The 22519-nt window shown below is 52.2% G+C and overlaps 1 protein-coding gene across 2 annotated transcripts; it reads right to left on the reverse strand.

Moving 5' to 3' along the window:
• Window positions 1-2029: 2029 nt before the first annotated feature.
• Window positions 2030-22183, reverse strand: Krt80 (keratin 80). Of its 2 annotated transcripts, none has more exons than XM_051189943.1 (9): window positions 21794-22183; window positions 16574-16782; window positions 12279-12339; window positions 11893-11988; window positions 5808-5972; window positions 5415-5540; window positions 4682-4902; window positions 3901-3956; window positions 2030-3818 (listed from the first exon to the last, which is right to left on the reverse strand). In XM_051189943.1, exons 1-9 carry the CDS (start codon window positions 22091-22093, stop codon window positions 3607-3609), a joined length of 1446 nt encoding a protein of 481 aa, XP_051045900.1. In that variant the 5' UTR covers window positions 22094-22183; the 3' UTR covers window positions 2030-3606. The 2 variants fall into 2 exon arrangements, with proteins under 2 accessions (XP_051045900.1, XP_051045901.1); XM_051189944.1 differs by having other exon boundaries at window positions 2030-3784; window positions 21794-22179.
• Between the last annotated feature and the right edge of the window lie 336 nt (window positions 22184-22519).

The following is a 22519-nucleotide window of genomic DNA, read 5'->3' on the forward strand; positions in this document are numbered from 1 at the left end:
CTTTGTTGTAGCCACGGCAGGCTAGTGCTCTTGCCCAACCTCTCGCCGAGTCTCTGGGAGGACAGAGAAGCCAGGAGGTGGTAGGACAGAGGTTCATCCAAGGAGTAGGGCATCTATATCTCTTAGAGGACTGCTTGCTGGGAAGGGGTAGGAAAGTGTATTTGCTTGGACAGGGAAATGTCCCTCTCCACCCTGCACTGACTAAAACCTTTTATGTCAAGACAGTGTCTAAGTGTTGGGGACTTAAGAGTAGATGTGACACACCTTACCTCCATGCAACTTTGGGGCGTGGAGACAGCGGCTAGGGAGGGGTGTCATTCTTTTCTTCTTTCACTCACTCTACATTTATTGGATATCTCTTCTGATGTGATTTCTTTGGGGGAGAATAAAATTAATATCTTCTCCCAAACTGGGATGGCATCAACAGCCTGAGGGATGATGCTTTCCAGCTCCTTTTTGAAGAATAAAATGAACTTATCAGGGGCTACTTCTGGATCAGTGGATGACCACGGACAGCTGCATTTTCTTGAAGTTACCACCCCAACCCAAGACACCTCTGCCTATTAGCCTCCTATTTTATGTGGTTCTAAGGCCACAACAGAATGGTTGCACACCTGGCTTTGAGCACTGACTAACATTTAATCTATAGACGGACTACAAGCTTAGATTGCACAAGGTACAGACCTTATCAAGGTTTCTGTTGGAGTTGGTCACAGGGTCCAACTGTGAGAAGGATGTCTTGTAGTGGCTTGCAGCAAGAGTTATGCTGGTTAGGTTTGAAGGCCCTAGAGACAGACTGCAACACAACTTCTGCCTTCTAGAAGCTTGGAGTGATTTAGGGACAAAGAGTACAAGGTGGCCTGCTTAGTTGAGGTCTGAGGTTACAGAGATAAATGCTGGGCATGCCAGGTATGAGCTATGTTTGTGTTAAAAAAATGCTTATAAAATGAATGACTTGGCTACACGTCATGATTTCTAAAGAACTTATTAGTCAAGTAATAGAATTGTTTTAACTCTAGGGTAATGAAGATGCTATGAATGAGAACTCCAGGAAGCAGTCAAAATAGTATTCATTAGGAAGTGAATGATCATCAAAGAGAGTTAAAATGAAAATTAAAGCAGTCAATCCACATAGTTGGAAGCTGATAAAAATAACCCAGAGAAAGTAGGAGAATAAATATGTCACTGAACCTTGGAACATGAAATTCCTATTCAAGTTTGGAAATTAAAACAGGTATTCAGAAGTGGATAAAATAGAAAAGAAAAAAACAAAAACAAAAACATAAAACCCCCCTCAGTCCTAGGGTTCTCTGGATGGGACTTGGGGCTTCACTGTTCATCTGTCCTGAGAGCAGATCCTGTCTGTCAAGGTCCCGAGCAGAAGGGACAGAGTTGAGGCCTGTCTGTGCTGTGCCCCTCATAAGCCAGGATGAGGTCCCCTTGCCTGACTTTGAGCATCAGGCTTAGTCATCTGTAACTTCTAATATCTGCCCTATCAACGACAGTGATGTCACTAATGACCTTTCCCATTGCTGAGCTGTCACAGGGCAGAGTGTGGCAGCCGAAGATGATGTCGCATTCCTGAGAGGAGTGACCACAGCTCTGTCATCAGAGACATGTAGGCACTGGCAACATGGATACACTTGTAAGACAAGTCTCCTGGTGGCAAGAAAGGGTGGGGGACATTTTGAGTCTAAGCCCCATTGGTTTGAAGTTACAATTTGGTATCTTCATGGAACACTTACCTATGGCTAGAGAGTTTGTAACACCCCAAGGCCAGCCAGGGATGACTAGTAACCAAATCACCCCAAGAAGGGAGATGAAATTCGATACTTAAGCAAGGCATGGTAGCATATACCTGTAATTATGGCTCTTTGGAAGACCAAGGCAGAAGAATCAGGAGTTCAAGGGCATCCTTGGCTATATGAGTTTGATGCTAGCCTGGGCTATATAAGATCCTGTCTCCAGCACACGTAAAACAAAACAAAGCAACCAAGGAACCAACAAACAAAAATCAATGCCCAGAAACTTTATCCATAGATGAATCTTAATACTTTATTGACCCCTTGCCCGAGTCAGCCAGTCAAGTTGGTGGCTGAAGTGAGTTCTCTAAAGTCTTGATACTACACAGTGTTGATCATGCAGAAACAGGAAGGGAAGCAATAAGTTAAAAGCCACATAAGTTATGAAAAAATAATATATACTTTCTATATTTCATGTCCCCACTGAAGGTTTGCTCCCTTGGAAACTGGTGAGTAGCCCCAGAGAAAGCAGCAGTGAGCACCTCTTTGGGGACTCAGGGTTGAGTATGTTGCTGGGTCCCTTGGCCTGGGAGAGCTGTAGCCCATCAGTACCTCCTGCAGGCTTGGAGGGCCAGGGGCCTTGCTGAACACCTTGTTTTGGAGAATGAGATGAAGGGATGGAAGACAGCTAGGAGAGGAGATGAGGGTGGCTGGGATATGGGTGTGATGGGAAGAAAGGGAGGAGAGAAGGATGCTGGTACTGTCTGTGCCCTGCAAGCCCCAGAGCTGAGATCCAAGGGCAGGACACAGATCTCTGACAAGTCCAGATATACATGGTTGGTACAGAATGGCTCTCTTGGGTTTAGTTCTTTGAAGGCCCTTACTGGGGCTTCCTGGACCAACTCAGAGCTAAGAACCTTCCAGATCTCCCTAGAATTAGCTTTCCTCACAGGCAGCCAGAGGCAGGGGGAGTAAGCTTGGAAGAGGGGAGGGAGGAAGGAAACTAGGAGGGGTTGACCTGCTGGATGGAATGTCCTAGATCATTGACCCTGGGGATAGAACAGAGGTTCTAGCAAGTGGGACTTGGGGGATATGGGCATTTCTGGCAGGGTTGGCTCAGGGGGCTCTAGAGCCTGCTGTACCAAAGGCAAGCATTGAGTTCGGAGAGACCTGGATTGGAGGCAGAGCCCAGATTGCAGGATGGCGGCACAACCCAGAATGACAGGGAGGTGAAGGCAAGGCCTGATGTCAGGTTGTCGTCTCTGGCATTTGCTCCTAGGGTGTTGGCCATGACCAGGGTAGTGCTGGAGACTAGTTATGGTTGACATCTTAGACTCTAGAAGAGAGTGGGTGCAGGTATCTGGGCCTCTCTGAGACTTAGGCTTCTGACTAACATACCAGGCCTTTCCTTCCCTTGTCCCCCAATACTGTCATATGTCTGGGGAGCCTAAGGGCAGGAAAGCCAGGGGTCTTAAGCCCCCATGGGACAAATCCAATGTGTCCTTCAGCTGAGGCTGTGGCCTGGCTAATGAGTAAGGATGGCAGCCTAGGCTCTGAGGCAGTGGCGAGGCAAGGCTGAGGTCAGGGCAAGCGATGGGCAAAAGTCAAGCACCTTGTCAGAGATTTGTGGGAAGAGGCATTTCAGAGGGTCAAGGAGGTGACTGACCCCAAGTTCCCCTTTACCAGCCAGGACAACCTGTGGCCAGGAGGTTGGGAGGCGAGTGAGATTCTGATGTAGAATGGGGCTGGCGATGTTCCCTTGACTTCACTGACCATTGAGAGAAACGAAGCCTCAGCTGGAACCCACCTCTCAGTTCAGCATCTCCCCTCCCAACCTGGAGGCTCCAGGCTACTTAAGTTTAGCTTAAGTCCCTCCTGCTGCAGTGGAAGGGACTTGAGGCTCCTGGGGTCGCTGTCCTACTCTGAGGCCTCTGACTCCTGGGAGAGGTACTTCTCTGACATTTCGGTGATTTTGATCACAGGACCTCTGTGGTTCTTCTTCTTCCGGGAGGGGGTCTTGGAGAGGCCAGACTTGGAGGCAGCTACAGAGACACAAACAGTGGGGGAGGGAAGGGGCTGGAGGCTACAGACATGATGCCTTTGGGGCCATGATCCCACATACTGCATGCGTCCCTGTTTTGGGTCTCCGGGAACTTACTGGTCCTGCATCGGGATTGCACAGCACTGACCACGGTTGCAGAAGGCAGGTCCATCCTGAGGGAGGGAGGGAGACATGGTAGAGTGTGAAGGGAACCTGGGATTTTAACCCCATTAGGATTTGGTGCCCACTGGAGGGCCATTCCTGGCTGTCATTCCCAGGCCTCCAGTTGACACTGGTTAGCTTAGTTGTCCTTGCCTCTAGAGCCCTGTCTTGTCTTTGGACTTCCTAGAGCTTAGGGAGTTGAGGACCCATGGCTATCCTGCTTTTGGTTCCCCAGGGTGAGGGCGGGGAGAGGCTTGGTATTTGAGACCCAAACCTGTACTCCCCCTGTCCCAGGGTCTGTTCTGGGGGGCTCCAGTCCCTTCTTTGCTATGCATATGCAGGAAACACAACTGAACACTTAAACACAACACCAGAATATCCACCTTGATCCTTTAAAAAAAAAAAGTGTACATGCCTGTGTTCACACAAGTGCATGTGCATGGCATTACACATGTGTGGAACTCTGAGGACAACTTGTGGGGCTTGGTTCTCTACTTCCTCCATGTGGTCTTCAGGATTGGAGCTCAGGCTGGGAGGCACTGAGCCATCTCACTGGTTGGACTCACATGGCTTCTCTATACAGGCGAGCCATGCTTATGTTATCATTAGCCCACTTCCCAGCTGGGCAATGTGGAACTAGGTCCCAGTTCCACTCAGTGACTGTGTTAGTTAGTTCAGGAGACCCTCAGGTGGTTGGTCTGGCTACTGTCCAGCTCCACCCTCACCCCACCCTCACCGGTTCTCTTCCCCCTCCACCAGCTTGTGGTAGGTGGCGATCTCGATGTCCAGAGCCAGCTTGGTGTTCATGAGATCCTGGTACTCGCGCAGCTGCCGGGCCATGTCCTGTTTGGCCTTCTGCAGAGCAGCCTCCAACTGGGCCAGCTTGTCCTTGGCATCCTGGAAGGCCAGCTCGCCTTGCTCCTCAGCCACCTTGATGTTCTCCTCCAGTTTCAGGCACTGCAGCCAGGAGGCCAAAGGGAGGAGGAAGGAGACAGTGGTTGGAGAGGCAGTGGGCCAGGCCTGAGGTTGCCGCTGTCCGAGCGTGTGTAGCTAAGCAGCACCATTTCTAGGTGGGGTAAAGGGTTGCAAGGCACTAACAGGGAGCTCACTTAGACCTGAAGAGTAGGGAAGTCTCACAAGCCACCAACAGAAGTCCCTGTTGGAAACTGAGACTCATTTCTTCCTCGCTGTATGGTTGATTAGGCTCGGGCAGGGGGCGAAGGCCTGGTCCTGCATGGTGAGGACTTTCTGATGTCACAGTTGCTCTGGGAACTTTACAGAGAGTGTTTCTGTGCAGAATTCACATGATCCTCACATCCACCATAACTTGGCAGGTTATGAAACTGAGGCCAGAGGCACAAATAGACCTGCTCAGGGCCACGTGGCCAGGTCCTGTGTGTGTTCAGGGTGACTGAGTGTGAGTGTTTCCTGCCCTTCAGTCCCCTTAGGCCCTTCGGGTGCTTTCTCACATGGCTCTTGATGGAGAGTATCTGAGACCGAAGTTTCTGGATGCGCACGTTGAGGTCTGCGATCTCACAGCGGCTGCTTTGGAGGCTGCTCCCGAACTCTGCTGAGCGGGCAGCTCGCTCCTCCAGCTGCAGGGGTGTGGAAGAGGGATGGTAAAGTGAGCTCTGATGCAGCCCCTCACCATCCCTCCCAGCCTCATTTCTACTGTCCATTCCCACCTCCCTCCCCAGCCCTACATGCTCCCCTAGTGGCTTCCTCCTGGCTGCCCTGGGTAAGCTATGCCCACACCTGGTGGGTATGATGGCAACACCCTCACCCCCCAGATACTCCTCACTACTCCCGGAGCTACAAGGCCTCAGCCACCTCCTTTCTAGTCCTTTCTGTCAGTTCCTAACCTGACTCCGTGAATAGGCCTCAGCCTCCTCCAGGCTTCGAGCAGCTATGGCATCATACTGGGCCTTCACCTCCTCCACAATGCCACTCAGGTCAATGTGGCAGCGGCTGTCCAGGCCCACGGTCACCGACACATCCTTCACTTGGGCAGTAAGGTCTTTCAGCTCCTGCAGCACAGGAAATGGGAGGCTCAGGGCTAGTTGGGGAGGACTCAAGGTCTCCCAGCTACCCATAGTCCTTTTGTCCCCTCAGGAGGTAGAGACTATGCTCCCAGGTGTGACTGGCGCTTACTTCCCCCCTGACAGGGGTGGCTCTGGCTTTCATACTCAGGCTGGGACCCCTCCTCCTGGCTGGTATTGAGGTGGAGTGGGGGGCAGGCCCTTCCGTTGTATATTGCCCTCTGTTTCCCCATTGGATAGGGAGCCACAAAGGCCTGGCAGGGTCACCTTGAGTTGTGGGCCCCCACATCTGTTGATGGGACATCCTTGTTTACTGAACAGATGTTGAACCAGAGAGGATGGAAAATGATGCTAGCCAGGGTAGGGCTAGAGGCTGGTGAATCCTTGGGGAAATGGGTTAAAAAAAAGCTCTGGACCCAGATGCAACTCTGCTATCAGAGTCATCTGTCCCTAGAACCACTGGAAATAGTCAAGCCCTCCCTCGCACTCCAGGCCTGACAGTGTAGCATGGTGTGCTTGTCACAGTGCAATCTGGTGTGCTTGTCCCCATAGTTTATCCTTCCCTGGTCATGGGGGGTGGCAGAGGCAACCTCAGGGGGGTTGGGGATCTACCTAACTGTGCTCTGCTCGGTGTTACGCTTGGAGCACCGAGGAACTAAGAAGTCCAGCTGTCTTTGTAGCACCAGGCTGACTTTCTACTGTCCTAGCTGCTTTCCCGTGGGAAGGCTTAGGGCTAAATAGAGAGACAAGTGGGAACACGGGTCTCTCAGGGGCTGCAGAGTGTTGTTGCCACAAGCCTGGGCTGCTTCTTCTGGAGGTGCTAAACAACAACCCAGGCTTTGTGGGGCTCGGGTGGGAGGGGGAGCAGACTGTGAGTGTGACAACAACAGTGTGGCTGCCAGCACTCCTCACAGAGAGGTGAGGGGCAGGCAGGGAGCCAGGCAGAGGTGGCTGTGGCTATGGCTCACTCTGGCTGGCGTCGGACCTGGAGCATCGTCTCTTTTGGCATTCACAGACCCCTGCCTCTGTTTCTGTCACCACTCTACTGCCCATGTTTCTGACTGCTGACAGCCTCACTCCCTTTTGGAATTCCAGAGTCAGGATCCAAACAGGGTGAGGGATGGAAACTGGTGTGCATCACCAGAAGTCTTCAGCTGTCTACTCCATTTTTTTCTTTACAATTTTTCTTATTGAAAATGCATAGTCCCCCAGGGTCTGGATTTTATCCTGTGCTGGTGTTCAACACACCCTTCTATTTGTCCCTGGCTTCCGTGAGCTTGCACTTGGATCTAGCAGCTTGCTTAAGTCCTAGTTCAGCTGGTTCACTCAAGGCTACTCACCCCGACCTTGGTAGGTCACTTTTGGGAGACCCCTCCCCCATTTATCTTTATGGCTGTGGTGGAGCGCCTGGTAGGGACTGGAAGTTCTTTCTGGTGGCTTGTTTTCTAGCATAAAGATTCAGAGCCGCGGTGGGGTCAAATGGACCGTATGGACGGTGGAGGGTGCCTTTCTCATTTGCTTGTCTGCAGTGTTGCCCACTAGCACTTCCTAGAAAAGGAAGCTTGGATGCTTCAAGCATTCTGGAGGCCTTCTCGAGCTGGCAGGACCAAGCTCAGGGACTAGTAGCTATGGGTATCTTGGATTGATTTCCAGGTGAACTGAATGTAAGTCTCTGGGCAAAGGTAGGCTGGGTCCATGACTGGAATCAGGCCAGTGGTCACCACAGACACACCAATATCTTGCACTGTATATGGGTACCTGCTAGGACAGTTTTAGAGATGTGGTTCTGGGGATCCCCTTGTGGGCAGGCTGTGGAAGTCAGTGAATAAGGATCCAGGATTGAGCACCATACCATCCAGCCCAGGCCTGACTTGGCATCTGGCCCAGGGCAAGTCCAGAGATATGGCCAGGAGATGCCACAGAGGACAGGTCTTCCCTTTTGGGGCCAAGGGACAGCCAACATGGATGCTCCACCTCAGACCCTTGCTGGAAAGAAGCAGGCAAGGCAGGAGGGAGATAAACAGAAGCAGAAAGCGGTGTTCAGAACAGCTCCACACTTGTCCAGACATGCTGGCCCCTCCGGGAACAAGGGTATAACAATGCTCACTTGTGGGGTGAGGTGCCACCTTGGGGTGGGTCCCTGACACCCCAAGGTGGCAAAGAATTGCACCATAGTACAGTTTAGAGTTTCCCCAGGGAGCTGGAACTGGAGGAGACTGCTGTGTATCTATCTACCTCACAGAATTCCCCATGGGGGCTGTAAGTGTTGCTTGGGTTAAAACTACTCTTGAAGGCACTGTATTCTGAATGCCACAACCTCGGATTCATTAGATAACTCTGATCAAGTTTTAAAACCCATCTGAGTCTCCATCTGTAAAGTGGGTGCAAGGTCAGAACTAAGAACAGTTAACACTTTTTAAATGTTTACTACATGGCAGGCATTATTCTAAGTGGTTTAAAATCTATTAAGAAATAATTTCTGGGCTGGGGAGGTGGCTAAGTGAGCAGAGTACTTGCTAGGCAAGCATGGGAACCTGAGTTCGAATCCCCAGAACCCATGTAAAGCTGGGCACCTTATCGTCCTCCTGCTCCTAAGGGATGGGAGATGAGAGACAGAGACAAAGGTGTCACTGGATGATGGAGGGCCAGTGAGAACATCATACTCAGCTTTGAACAACAAAGTAGAGAGCCTGTCTCAACAAGGTGAAAGGTGAGGCTTCTCCAAGAGGTTATTATCTGACCTCCACAGTCATACACCCATATATGTACACACACACACACACACACACACACACACACACAAGATTGAAGTAAGCTGCTATGGTTCCCATAGTTGCTGAGCCAGATTTAAATCCAGGCTGCTCTAAAATCTGTACTCATTGATTGCTACCCAGAGTTTTCATGAGCACTCTGTCCTAATCTCCCTGGAACCAGGGTTTCTGGGTGTGGCAGGCAGTGTTCATGCAGGTTCCATGCATACTGTAGATCTAGCCAGTGGGAACCATGCAGCCATTTGGGAAGGGCCTTGTAGGCATCTAGCTATGCATTCCCAGCATGCTGCTGGAGAAGTGGGGGGAATCCCTGTTTACTGGGACATCAATAGGATATAGATCTATACCTCCAGGCTTTTCTGATCGGACTCAAAGTTGAAACTCCATGGGCTATCCACAATCCCCTGTGCTCTCCTGTCATGAGAGGGAGGTGTGGCCTGTACCTCCCTTTGCTTGGGTCAGCTCTGTCCAGGAAGGGAGCCACTCATTATCAGTGGCCTTGGAACACGAGGGATGTGACTCATCTGCCTGAGACGAGCTACTGTGGACGTAAAATGTGCTTCAGACGTTAAACCTTTTGAGTGTGTGTTTTGTTTCTTTTTGTTTTTCAGATAGCTCTCATGCAACCCTCTCTGGCCTGGAACCCGCTGTGTAGAAGAGGGCCTTGAACCTTTGCTCTTTTTGCCTGTTTCTTCTGGTGTTGGGATTAGAGGTGTGACCTACCATGCCTGACTCTGAACATTTAGTAAGAGAAAGAAAAGTAAAATAGTTCACTAATATTTATACTAATTACAATGCAAAATATCCTTAGCTTGGATATATAGGGTTAATGGAGATATGCTATTAAAATAATCTGGTCTCCATTTTTGGGGAGGGCAGTGGGAGAGGTCAAGTCTAGGGTCTCCTGATGCTATGGAAACACCCTACCAAAAAGCTATAGCCCAGCCTAGCTTCTTGTTTTAAAACATGCAAACAATGTATGTGACATTTTATGTGAGACCTTGAGCATCAGATGACTTGGGTGTCTGTAGGAGTCTTGAGACTGATGGCCAAAGGTGCTGTGGTGGTGTGAATAAGAATGGCCCCTACAGGCTCATATATTTGAAAGCTTAGTCATTAGGAAGTGGCACTATTTGAGAAGGATTAGGAGGTGTGGCCTTGTTGGAGGAAGTGTGTCACTAGAGGTGGGCTTTGCAGTTTCAAAAGTCCACACCAGGTCCAGCTCTCTCTCTCTGCTTGAAGATTGTGATGTAAAACTCCCAGCTACTTCTCTAGCACCTTGTGTGCAGCCATCATAATGAACTAACTTCTGAAACTGTAAGCAAGCCCCTAGTTAAATGCTTTCTTTTATGAGTTTCTTTGGCTGTAGTGTCCCTTCACAGCAATAGAACAGTGACTAAGACAGAAGTCAAGGGGCTCCTGTGCCCATCTGTCTCAGAGCCCAGGGCCCTGTGTGTGCCAAGTGTGCTGACTGTCATTGATTCTCACTGACCATAGCTCCCAGCCTGCCCTATTTGCTCTCCTGCTGTGGAGCTTCACACAGCCTTCCCATGCGGTCAGACTGTTACTCTCCTGGACTGTGCTGGCTTGCACCCTTCAGATCCCTAACCATGCTCTTACATTCTCCTTTGCCCTTTAGCTTGATGACACCACGGATTTCTTTGTCTCTCTGAGCCTCTCACCCTCTCTTGTGGCCTTGTTAAGAGATACTTACTGGCTTATTAGCTGAGTTGTGCTCTCCATTCAGGAGGTGACATACACCTGGCACTTAGTAGGTATACAATGAACATTTTAACAGGTTAGTTCTCATCATATCCATACCAGGCTGCTACTGTTATTCTCCTCAACTTACAGATGTGGAAAAAGAGGCACAGAAAGGTGATGTAGCTTGGCCAACATTACAGACATGATAAAAAGAAGGAGTTGAAACAGGGTACAAGAGCTAAAGCTCCATCTGAATAGAGTTCACTGTCCTGGCTATTGAGAAAGGGCCAAAAAGTCTCTTGCACACATCTCTGGCAATGCCTGGGTCTGTTGGTAATGGCCAGCCTCCTTCTGCCTGGCCTCAGCTGCAGGGCCTCCACCTTGGCATAGAGCTCTGAATTTGCCAGGCCTTGGTGAGCACAGTGGAACACAGATTCTGAAGCATTAGCCCCTGATGCTTGCTCGGACCACACCAAGCCAGAAGGAGCTTGGGCAGAGCAAGCAATCTGTAAGCATGGAGCCTCAGGCAGCCCATAGGGTGTGGCCTGGTTACTGAGGACTGTGCTTTTCAGTGCTGCTAGTGTGGTCAGCTGTGAGTTTGCCTTCTGACTGCAGGAAGAGGCCCGATCTCCCTTGCCAGGCTGGAAAGCTGTGCTCAGAAGTCTGTGGGGCCCATGGCAGAACTCTGCTTGCCCTGTGGCAGTGACTGACCCTTTGCCAACCTTGTCTTCATGGCTATGGCTTGGCACCAGCTGTTGGCAGCATATAACCTCTGGGGCCCCTCAGTCCTAGCAATGACTCTCTCTAGTCCTTGCCAGACTGTAGACACTTGTGAAAGATTACCCCTGTACCCCTCACTCCTGAGACAGTTGAGAGAGAGAGAAAGAGAGAGAGAGAGAGAGAGAGAGAGAGAGATAGAAAGAGAGAGAGTCAGTCCATGGTACGATGCCCAGGAGGGTACAGTGTTCCCAAAGAGCCAGGCTAGGCCCTTGCTGGGTAACTGTTCCCAGGTTCAGCTGAGGACCTAGGAGATGGATGGGGGCATGTTTTGGAAGCTCATCTGTCTGTATTTGGAATATCATTTTAAATTGTGCTGAAGCCCATCCTGAGTCTTTCCCATCTCAGCCAAGAGTGGGAGAGGGTGAAACACATGCCCATAAGAGCTAGAAGTAGTGCTGTGGATTGGACTCCAGGGCTAAAGGAAGTTTAGCCCAAGTGGGATATGCATTCAAGGCAGGTAGTACTGATCCTTGCCAATGCATTTGGTCCCTGTTTGCCAGCACTCTAGCACACATGAGGATGGTTCTCTCAAGTAGAGTGACTTTGGGGACCCGGCCCCTGTGTGGCAAGAGGAGGTCACTTGAGGAGGTTCAGTGACGTGGAAATAGTGACTGATAAACATCCCATGACCTCCCTTTGCCTTGTTCTCTTACCTGCTCATAGACAGTTCTCATCAGCTCCACGAAGCTCTGCAGGCCTTTTAGCTTGGTTTCCAGTTCAGTTCGTCGGAGACACTCGGCATCTAGGTCCTGGAGTTGGGAGTGGAGGTGAGAGATAGAGACTAAAAGAGCTAGGGCTCAGGGCAGGAGTTGGATGGGGCAGCTTATGGGAAGGGAGATGTTACCCAGAGGAAATGTGCCTTTGAACCTGGAGAAAGGGGCAGGCCTGGGCTTGACCTTTCTCTCTGTCTACTGGTCCTGCAGCCCAGGTGCCTGAGAGCCTTGCTTAGGCATCAAGGAAAGTGGGACGATGCAGGAAACAAGGACAGAGGACCTTGGCAGAGGGCCATGATGGAGGGCCCTAGGCATTGGGTCATTACCTTCTTCAGCTGGACAAAGGTGAATTCTAGGTCTGTGCGCTTGGAGATCTCATCTTCATACCTGTGGGGAGAGATGTTCTTCAGCCGTGTTGTGGAGCTTGGGGTTTGGTTAACTGTTGTTCTGTGAGGGGCCCAGTTCTCTGCTAGACCTTTCCATGCTTTATGACAACTAGAGAAGGTGGCCATTCTGGATGTGGTGACATATACCTATAATTCTAGCCCTCGGGAGGCAGAGACAAGAATATTCTATAAACTTGAAGCCAACATGGACTTCATGTTCTAGGCCATTCAGGGCTATGTAACAAGGCCCTGTCTTGAAACAAAGCAAAACACTCTCAGGGGTTCTAAGGGACACTCGCCCTCCCCTGGAGCTCCCAGTACTGGCTCCCCACTTCCTGGCTCTGTTGAACAGTCCTCTGGGAAGCCTCCCTGACTGTGCACCCCCTCACAGTGGCTTCTTTCTCCATCTGACACCCAGAGTCACAGGTCCAGCTGGGCCATGCTTGTGGTCTGTCCTCCGCTAGCACCCTGCTTACTCCCCTCTTCCCAGGTCCACTCTGTCCTGCAGCCGTTTCTTGCTCCTTGGCTTGGCAAGAGAATGGGTGCCATCTCATTCTGTGACTTCCAAGAGGAGGCAGGAGAGGGTCTCCAGTGTGCACTACTCCCAGCCCCTTGCTTCCTGTGTCTAATGCTGTGCCGGTGCTGACGGAGCCTGCCCTGTTATGACAGGAATTCAGTATGTGGCACGCTACGAAGTTTAACTTTCTTCCGTGTTGCTTCTCTCTTGAGTCAGGCTTACCCTGGGTTTGCAAAAAGGACACTGCTGGGTGGGGGCAGGATCCTTTGGTCCCTTATCATATCCTCCCCTAGTTAAGGCACTAGTCTTCCATAGGGTGGATGGCATCTGCCAGCCTCAGGTGTCCTACACCAGCCCTCAAGGACAGCCCCAGTGGATGACACGGAAGTGGGTTAGTGTCTTCTCTCCTCTCCAGGAATGCCTGACTCAGGCCTCTAATTACAGGCGTCTGCCTGCCCCAGTCCCAGACCTCCCAGCGGGGCCAGTGTCTCAGTGACCCTGTCAGGGGACTGGGTCCACGTGTCTTCCGGAGGGGAGTTGACCTAAGAACGACAGTATTCACAGGACATCTTGGGTCATGGGCTGCTTTTGGCTTTATTTTGTGTTCCAGGAATCTGTGAGGGTCTCCTGATTGGGTACTGGACACTGGACATGTATCGGGGAGGAAAAAAAAAAAAAAAAAAAGACTGCTTCAGGAGTCCTGATTACAGGGCGTGCATGTTTATGTGTGTGGTCTCCCTTCCCCTGTGCCCCCAACACCCTTTCCTGTGACCCTCAGAGCTTCCAGCCTCTGAGGAGTGCCGGCTGAGCAGGGAGTTCAAGTGCTAGCTCCCTTGCTGAGTGGCAGAGCTGCATGACTTGGTTACCTCGCTTACGTGTGTGTTCTTTGGCCACGACAATGGAAATGTCAGGAGGGCTGAAAGTCTTTGCTGCAGATCTGACACTCGTGACCACTTGAACCTCTGCCATGGCCCTCCCACGTAAAGTAAGTCTCTGAAAGCCCTGTGGAGAGTGGGGCTGGCCCTCTGAGCATTGTTACCAGCCTTCGGGGGTGCCTGACTCAGGCATGTTTCTTATTGGAATCTCAGGGCCCCTGTAAAGTGCCTTGTCTTGGGCTGAAACTAGGGAGCCCCTTGTCCTGCCCCCACCTGAATGCAGTAAGCTGGTCAGCAGCACCCGACTTTTCTCTGGGTAGCGGAATCCGCCAACCTTGGGGAGGCATCTGGTGGGACCCCTGGGTGCCAGGTCCCTGCTCAGCCCTTCTCATCTTCTGCCTCCCGTTTGCATGGCCACATTGTCCTGTTTCTGTCTGTCACTGTTCCAATAGTTCTTCATTGCTTAGAGCTTAGGAGGATCCTTCAGAGCTGCCTACCCTCCTGAAAGAAGTCTTCATGGGGATGGGGGGGCCTTTGCTTCTAGAGTGTTTCACCCACCAAGTAGAGACCCACTGGGGGTATGGGGGAAGCATATGCCAGGACTTTCAGGGCAGCCCAAATGGCCCCTCAGTAGGGAAGGATACCAGGAGAGTGGGAGTTTGAGGGAGTCTGCCTAGGTATCCTCTAGAAGTGGCCTTCAGGTGGGCTGATGCCTGAGCCCCAGGCTAATGGTCCAGTGAGAGGTCTGAGGCCTGGCACTGGGTTCCAGTCTGGGGTGGTATCCAGTCCTTCTGAAGCTCCTGCTATCCATTCTTAGCTTTTGGGTGAGTTGGAAGAGCCCCTTCTCAAAGGGTGTACAGCCTGCTGTCTGATGCTTAGCTAGACGCAGCCCCTAATCACCCCCCCCCCAGCCTCACACCTCTGTTCATGAATCAACTTGTGCTGCTCTGTGCCAGCCCTGAGTCTCTTGCTATGTGAACTTGGGCATGCTGCTTCCCCTTGCAGGGCCTCTGATTTGTTCTTAGTAACTAGGAAGTTAGACTAGCAGGACATTGGGGGATCTCTGGAAGTCTCCATTCCCACTGCGAGGTTCAAGTGAGGCCTATCTCCTGTCCCACCTCCAATCTGCCACCAGCCTGCCAGCCACCAGCTCCTGAACCTGTTCTCAGGCCCTTTTTAGATTGTCACGACTGCCACCCCACCCCCCACCCCTAGACTTGTTTATTTCTGGGAGCAAGACTGAGCTCATCACCCTGTAGAGGCAAGGCAGAGCTCCTCCCTGTCAGGACTCCACCCTACATCACTAGCTTCAGCTCTGGCCTGCAGACCAAAACCTCCTGAAACCCCTCTGTGAGACTCCATCTGAGAAGAGAGAGCAGCCTGAGGCAGACAGGAAGTAAGCGGGTCAGTGGCTAGGTGACAGCAACCAGCGATGCCTGAAAGGGACTCAGCTGTGGGTATCCTGGGATGCCATGCTGCTCTGCCATGGCCACTGAGGGCAGCAGTTTTGTTTAGTAGGTCTTGCCTGGTGTTTCCTCTGAGGCTTCCAGACCTATTAGGTACCAGTGAAATGGGCTGCTGCTTCTGGTGAACAGGGGTTGGGCAGTTCTACGTGATCGGATGCTCACATGGGTTTCCTAGGACTTAAGAGGGCAGGGCTCTGTAGGACAGGGGGCCTCCAAGGTGAGCAGCTTAGAAGCCTGGGTTCCCAGACAAGCTGTCCTACCTTCTGCTCTGTCTGGATGCTTCTAGAATAGCTGGTTCTACCTCTGATTGGTAGGGTGTGCGCCACATTGGAGGACCAGAGTCAGCCATACTTGGTTCCCCACCCCTTGTCCCATCCTCGGTGAGTAGGGGACTCAGGGATGTAAGCTATCTGCTCAGCCTCAGCCTCCTCGTCCTAGAGGGCTTGCCCCCTGTGTGATCTTAGAGAAGGTCACCTCAACTCTGAGCCTCCCACCTGCTCGTTCTGCCTTCCTTGGCTGGCCAGAGCAGTTCAGCCAATGTTGGTCAACTTCAATTTCTAGGGGATAGGAAAGTCACTGCCAGGCGCCAGCCTGAACTCCAATTTTTTTCCTCACAGCATTGGTTGCTGTGTCAATTGGTTAGTGTCAATCACCATGTCCATTTATTCAAGAGGAAACAGAGGCCAGTCAATAGGCTATGCTTGCCTGAAGTCACAAAGCTAGGACATGGGGTGAGGATGAACACTTGCTACTTCAGTGCCTAGGCTGCACTTATGACTACTGAGTTTGTGGTCCTTGCCATTTGTCCTTCTGTTCCGGTAACTGTAAAAGCATTGTGCCGGCAAGGACTGTATTTCCCTCATCTCTCTGGTTCCTCAGCTAACTTGGTGCCTACAGCATCACCTGTAGGGGGGTTGCTGCTTCATGAAGATAAGCCCTGTCTGTCCCCTGGCTGCACTGCTCTCTTCTCTTCTTCCGAGACCAAGATTAATGCCTAGAGACGTCGTAGAGTGTGGACCTTCTGCGGCTTTGCTAGAGGCAAGACATCCTGTCCCAGGGCAGTGCACAGGAGCTGGCATGTTTGCAGGCTCAGGAGGGGCTGACGGAGCCAGCCTTGTGTTGTGTAAGCACTCCAGGGCTTAGCTATAAGTCGCTGTAGCTAAATCTTGGTAGATCTTAAGGGTCAGTGCTATAGATAGGTTGATCTCCATGCCTGCAGTATTTACAATGGCACATGTGATAGCCTTAAGAATTGTATTTAAAGAAGATCCATGTTCCATTCCATCTTTCCTTTCTCCAGCTTGGGTGTATCCCCCTGAGTCCAGCCTAGTCCTTAGCCTCAGCTTCTACCCCTGGTTTCCAGTGGGTGAGACCTACCTGATGCGAAACTCCTCTACTTTCTCTAGCACCTGCAGCAGGTTGGCCTCCAGCTGTCCCCGCTCCTGGCTCACTTTGCGCAGCTCCTCCTGTAGACTGCTCTGGAATGTCTCATAGTGGTGGCTGAGGTCGAAGGTAGCTGTTCCCTGGCCTTGTAGGAAGCTCCAGCGGGTCTCCAACAGCTGGTTGCGTTGCTCTAGAGCTTGTACCTGCAAGAGCAGGAGGGCACTGAGTAGGTCCTCAGGTGCCACATTGGGTTCCCTGGGCAGACTAGGGGGCCCCAAGGTGGGACTTCCTGTGACAGGGCAGCTCATCCCCTATACTGTCTCCACTCAGTATGGGAAGCCACCTCCAGCTCTTGGCTGTTGAGTGGAAGATGCTGAGATAAGACAGGATGGAGGTGGGGCCAAGAAGGCTTCTTAGCCTGGGCTGGGCCTCTAGTGAGGGATGGGGGCAGGGGTGCGGAATGCCTGCCTATCACAGTCCGGGTCTTGGAGAGCCCAGAGATAGGGGCTTGGGAGGTATCAGGCTCCTACCTGCCCCTCTTCCATGGCAAGCCTGATCTCATCTGTCCTTAAAACCCAGCAAGACAGGCTTTCTTGGTACTTTAGTACTAACCCTTCCGAACAGCCCAGACTTGAAGATTCTTTGCGCCTCAGTTTCCCCAGCTAGAAGCTGAGGTTGCTAACACTGCCTGCTGTGTGTGGGGAGGGTGGGGATCAGAATATGGGGACGAGCCTGGGAGAGCGGTATTTGCCAATGTGAATGAGGTGCCAACCGTGCACCAGATTGGTTCCAAGTGCTTTCCATTTCAACTCCTTTGAGGCAACGCCCTGTGGAGTGAGTATTGCTATCAGCCTAGTTTCCAGAGAGGGGCACCCAGCTCACAGAGCTGTAAGAATTGCCGGAGGTCACAAAATCAGCAGGCAGCAGAGCCAGGCCTGGCACCTGGGTTTTCATTTGTTTGTTTGTGTTGGTACAGATAGGTCTCATGTATTACAGGCTGGCTTTGAGCTCAGTCTATAGCTGAGGATGACCTTGGTTTCTGATTCTCCTGCCTCCACCTCTCTAGTGCTGAGGCCACAGCTCCTGGTTTAGGTGGTGATAGGGCTCTAACCTGGGCCTTTATGCATACTAGGCAAACCCTCTATCCACTGAGCTGTGTCTCTAGTCCTGCACAGAGATCATCAGCCACTGTAGTGTGCCTCCTGTGGGCCGGGGTACTGACACTGGAGCTCAGGGCCCTTCTGAAGTGGGCTGAAGATGGATGGGGACTGGGAGTTCACTGAGCTCTGCGGTTTTCCCCAAGCTCTGACCCCCACCCTGTGTTGGACTTCTACAGAGACACCAACAACCTCTGGACCACAGCTAGGTCCCCGCAAGGCTGTTGTAGCCTCAATTCCCACCGGAGTGCATCCCAGTGTAATCAAGACTTCCTGGCTTTATCCATACCTTGCCTGTGTGATCAAGGTATCCTTGCCTGTCCTCCCAGGCTGGGGGTGGGGGTTCTTCCATGACATGTATGCCCCCAGTTCCCCCTGAAGAATGCCTTCACTCCCCACCCCAGCTCTTCATGTACCCTCCCTGTTAGCCTGGGAGCCCTGAGTTGCCACAGAAGTGAGGGCTGGCTGGGCCATTCCTGGATGGTAGGAAGCTGTTCCAGCCATGAGGATGCAGCGCTAACCGGATGGTGGTATGCTGAGGGTGCTGGCCTTACTCCCAGGACCACAGCCTGAAAGGGCTGCAGCAAACATTTGGCACCTTTGTTTCTGGTAGGGAGGGGAGCAGGAGCATTGGATAGAGGGATGGAGTATGACGCTGGTGGGCAGTCATTCCCCTGCCTCACACCCATCTCACTGGGAAGTTTTGTATGATGATGCCTTAAACCTGTGCCACAAGAAAACAGGTTCTGTGGGACTGGAGGTCAGGAGGGTTCTGCCTTGCTTTGTGTGTGAGTGAGGGAGCATTGTGGGGGAGTATTAGCTCACCCCACCTTCCCTCCGTTTTGACTAGCAGGAGTCCATGTTTACACTGAGGGTGCGGTGAGAGGAGAGACATAAGGCTCCTACCTCCACCCATGAGCAAAACAGAAAAACCTTCATACCAGGAAGTTCTTCCTTTAGTCTAACCTCTATGCTCAATGCTTTAGCACTCTTCTGTGGGAAGATGCTATGAATTGGGCCAGCCAGGACAGTTGGAGGACATTGTGCTCTTAGGGTACCAAGGACAACCTGTCTCCCACTGGCTTTGGGGAGTCTCTTGCCTCAGTGGGTGGGGATGAAAACTTGTCTTTAGCTATGGCCTGTCTACTGGGCTCCTCCCTGTGGGAACAAAGGCCTAGGGACGGTTAGCAATCTCAGCTCTCTAGAGAAGACTGTGCAGTCTCTAGCCTGTACCCCTGCCCTGTGGGGGCTCCTTCCCAGAGCCAATTCCTAGTCTGTCTGCTTTCTTACTCTACAGTTGAGGAAACTGATGCTGGATGCTGAATGGAGCTGGCCAGGCTGGCCAGGGTTTATGATGTGAGGTGTGTTTCATGGGGACATCAAGTTGCCTTTAGAGTTCTTGGCTGGAGCTGGGATGCTCCTTGGGAAGAGCCCAGCCACTGAGTCTGCAGGGAGACATTGACAAGGATCCCTGATACCCTGGGAGGGTGTCCAGAGACTCACAGGAAGCCTGTGTCTGATGCCATCAGGGCAGGCATGTCTGAGATCTTTGGAGCTGGCATGGTCTTCCCCTGTCTCTAGGTGTCACCTGGGCTCTCGGTTTCCCAACATGGACCAGGCTTCGGCAGTCCTTCCTCAGCACCATTGCCTAGGCTGTCTGCATGTTGGGGATCCCCTGCAGCAGCCCCAGTGGATGGGACCCTGCCCCCCATGCCTCCTCGTCCTCCTCTTGTGGTCTTTAGTCCTCCCCCCTGGCAGGAACACAGGCTGACTGTAGCAGAGCTTGTAATCTGAGACACAGAGAGGGTAAGCAACTTTCATAAGGAAACAGAGCCCATAAATGAAGGAAACACATGGCAAGAGTAGGGCCTCTCCACCAGCCTCTAGAGGGACCTTTCCTTTCCCACCCTGTTTTCTCAGGGCGGCAGTGGGTCCTGAAGGGGGAGGTAAGTGTGGTGTTCCTCCCTTTTCTCTGCCCAAAGAGCCTCAGCCTTGCTCTGAGCCTGGAATCCATCTCCTTTACCCTCCCTGCTGGCATGTCTCTCTGAAGCCTGGCTGTACCCCTGCCCTACCAGGGGGCTGCACCCCTGTTCTTCAAGACCCCCTAGTTCTGGGAGCTCCCTGCACCAGGCTTATTTATGCTACTTCTTAGCAAAAATTCAGAAAGCTTGCACAATCTACTAGATGGTTCTAGCTACTTCTCAGAAATCATCCCATTTGATCTACAAGTGAGTCCCAGAGAGGTTTAGTAATTCTCCTAATGGTGGGCCCCAGATTTAAACACGGAAATAGGGTTCTAATGTTTCCTTAAGTGGCTGCCCATCTCTTTGGGGCCGCTACAGCCATTGCTTAGCACAGGGCCCCAATAACCAGGGTCCCCAAAGGGCTGGAACCCACAGTTCCCTGCACCCTACAGTGAAAGGCACCCCATCTGAAGGCCAAATTTAAGAGTTGGGAGGCTCAAGATCTGCTAAAGGACTTCAAAAGCTTGGACCCAGGACCCCAACTGTGAGGGCTCCTTCCCTGGATCCACACCCATGGCTCCCACCCGGAGCCCACAGCAGTGGCACAGGGTGACATCAGCATTGGCATGGTTCGAAGGAGAAGAGCCACCCATGGAAGCCAAATTACATAGTTCAGCGAAGCACTCCTTTTAAGGGATTAGCTAGGCTTGTCAAGGAGGTGGCTTTGCAGGGCCTATGTCCCAGGCCATGGGTTCCCTCTGTGCAGACAAGCTGTGGGAAGGGAAGCTTATCCCCTCTCCCAGTCTGGGCACCTGAGGTGTCAATGAGGAGACTCAGAAGTAGTCAGATGTGTCAGTGAGAGGAAGACACTTTTCCTACCTCAGATTCAGATCAAATCTAAACTCTATCGCTTGTTGGCTATGTGACTGTGGGTAAGGCATCTTGCCTTTCTGGTCCCTTTGCTTCACCTGGACAGCTGGGAAAACAACAGCTGTAGTGGTAGTGTTGGCTCTGACCTCAGCCTACTTGCTAAGTTCCTGTGGGGTTCAGGCATCTGGGCCACACGTGATACTTTTTTCCTCTTTTACCTCTCTATGTGCTCCCACCTCTTGGGATCCCCAGGTGTGCAGAGGCAAAAACCAAGAGGCAGATGAGGACTGGTAGGGTTGGGAGGCTGGAACTTTGCTGCCTTGGAGGTGAGGAAGGCATCTTCCCTTCTCTGTGCAATGCCCCAAAATGTTTCTTTGCAGTTGAGGAAATCTGAGGTAAACCTGTGGAGCCTCATGTGATGCCTAGCATGCCAGCATGTGGTACAGTCAGAGCAGCTGGGGCACAGGAGGAAGCCCTGCGGGGAGGCTTGTTCAGCAGAGGTCTCTTGGAGTCATTGAGTGGGTTCAGGTTTGGGAGCTAGACAGGACTTCCTGAAGCCCTAGGCTAGCTGCAGTGAGTCTAGGAGGTGTAGGGACTAAGTTGCTAGGGGCCTGGTCCTTCCACCTACATGAGTGCAAAATAGCCCAGCTGTTGGCTGCTGGCTGGACTCTGACATAGTTCTCTGCATTCCTTTCTCCTGACAAGCCAAAGTTGAGTCTACTCATGCGGCCTCCTCCATGGCAGCTTCTTTCAGACCCCACACACCCCTTTGGACCTGCTAGCAACAGCTCTATGAATGGGGAAGGCACACAGGGCAGGTAGCACACAGAGAGGTTTTGGGGCCAGAGGTTTGAGTGATGGGCCAGTAAGGCAATGTTAGTAGTATCTGCCATCCACCTGCCTGGGAAGAGGCCAGCAGGCCACACCTCCACGAGCCTTCCTGAGAAACACTTCCTTGACTACTAGTATTCTACCCCCTCTCCCCCCAAGCAAGGTGGCATGTCCTTATTCAGATACCTCTCAGAGTCTATCCTGGGGTTTGCTCCAGTTATTAGGATGTACCAGGATTTCCTATCCCATTTCTGCTGGTTTAGCCATGCTGCATCCCCATTGGCTAGGGGCGGGGGTGGGGCATGATGACCGATGCTCAGGGAACCGCCAGCTAAGTCACCTGGAAAGCCTGGCAGCCCTTCTGTTTTGGTGCCCTATCCCACACAGCTCACCTTGCCAATCAGGGAGGCAAATTTATCATTGAGGACCTTCATTTCCTCCTTCTCTTGGTTCTTCTGTTGCTGGACAGCTGGGTCCACCTTGAGGTCCAGAGGCACCAGCAGGCTGGAGTTCACAGTCACCTTGGGGATGATGCCAGGTGGCCTACAGCTTGTGAGGCTTCGAGAGCTGAAGCCAGGCCCAGGGAGCCCACAGCTGCCCCATCCTGAGGTCCCAGGCTGAGGTCTGCCCACAGATGTCACTTCACAGCCACTGAGGCTGCTGAAGCCGACAACGCAGGAGTGGTAGGCCATGATGGCCCCCCGGGCCTGGGAGCCTGAGGGCTCACCAGTGAGTGAGGGAGCTTTGGAGTGGTGGCAGCTGCCTCCTGTCACAGCCAGGGCCGGCTGGGGACTGAGGCGCAAACACCTGTTGCATGGTGTTCATTAGCTGCAGGAGGGTGGGGCTCTTCGAAGCCAGACCAACCTGTTAGTTAGATGATGCGGCTCCTGCCCCTCCCCCATACCACAGCTTTCTGCCTGCCCTACAGGGGATCTGCCTCATTGAAGGGGCTTGTCACAGTCCCCTACAAGCGGGTCCTGACTGAGGAAGGGGCCTGAGGCTGGGCTGGATGGGTGGGGCAGGGTGGTCTATGCCAAGAAAGCAAAGTCCCACAGGAAGAAGCAGGGAAGAAAGGCAGGCAGCCAGCCACCGACCTCTGCATACCTGAAGGCTGACGT

The sequence above is a fragment of the Phodopus roborovskii genome, unplaced genomic scaffold (genome assembly GCF_943737965.1).
Source record: "Phodopus roborovskii unplaced genomic scaffold, PHOROB, whole genome shotgun sequence".
NCBI classification, from domain to species: Eukaryota; Metazoa; Chordata; class Mammalia; order Rodentia; family Cricetidae; genus Phodopus; species Phodopus roborovskii.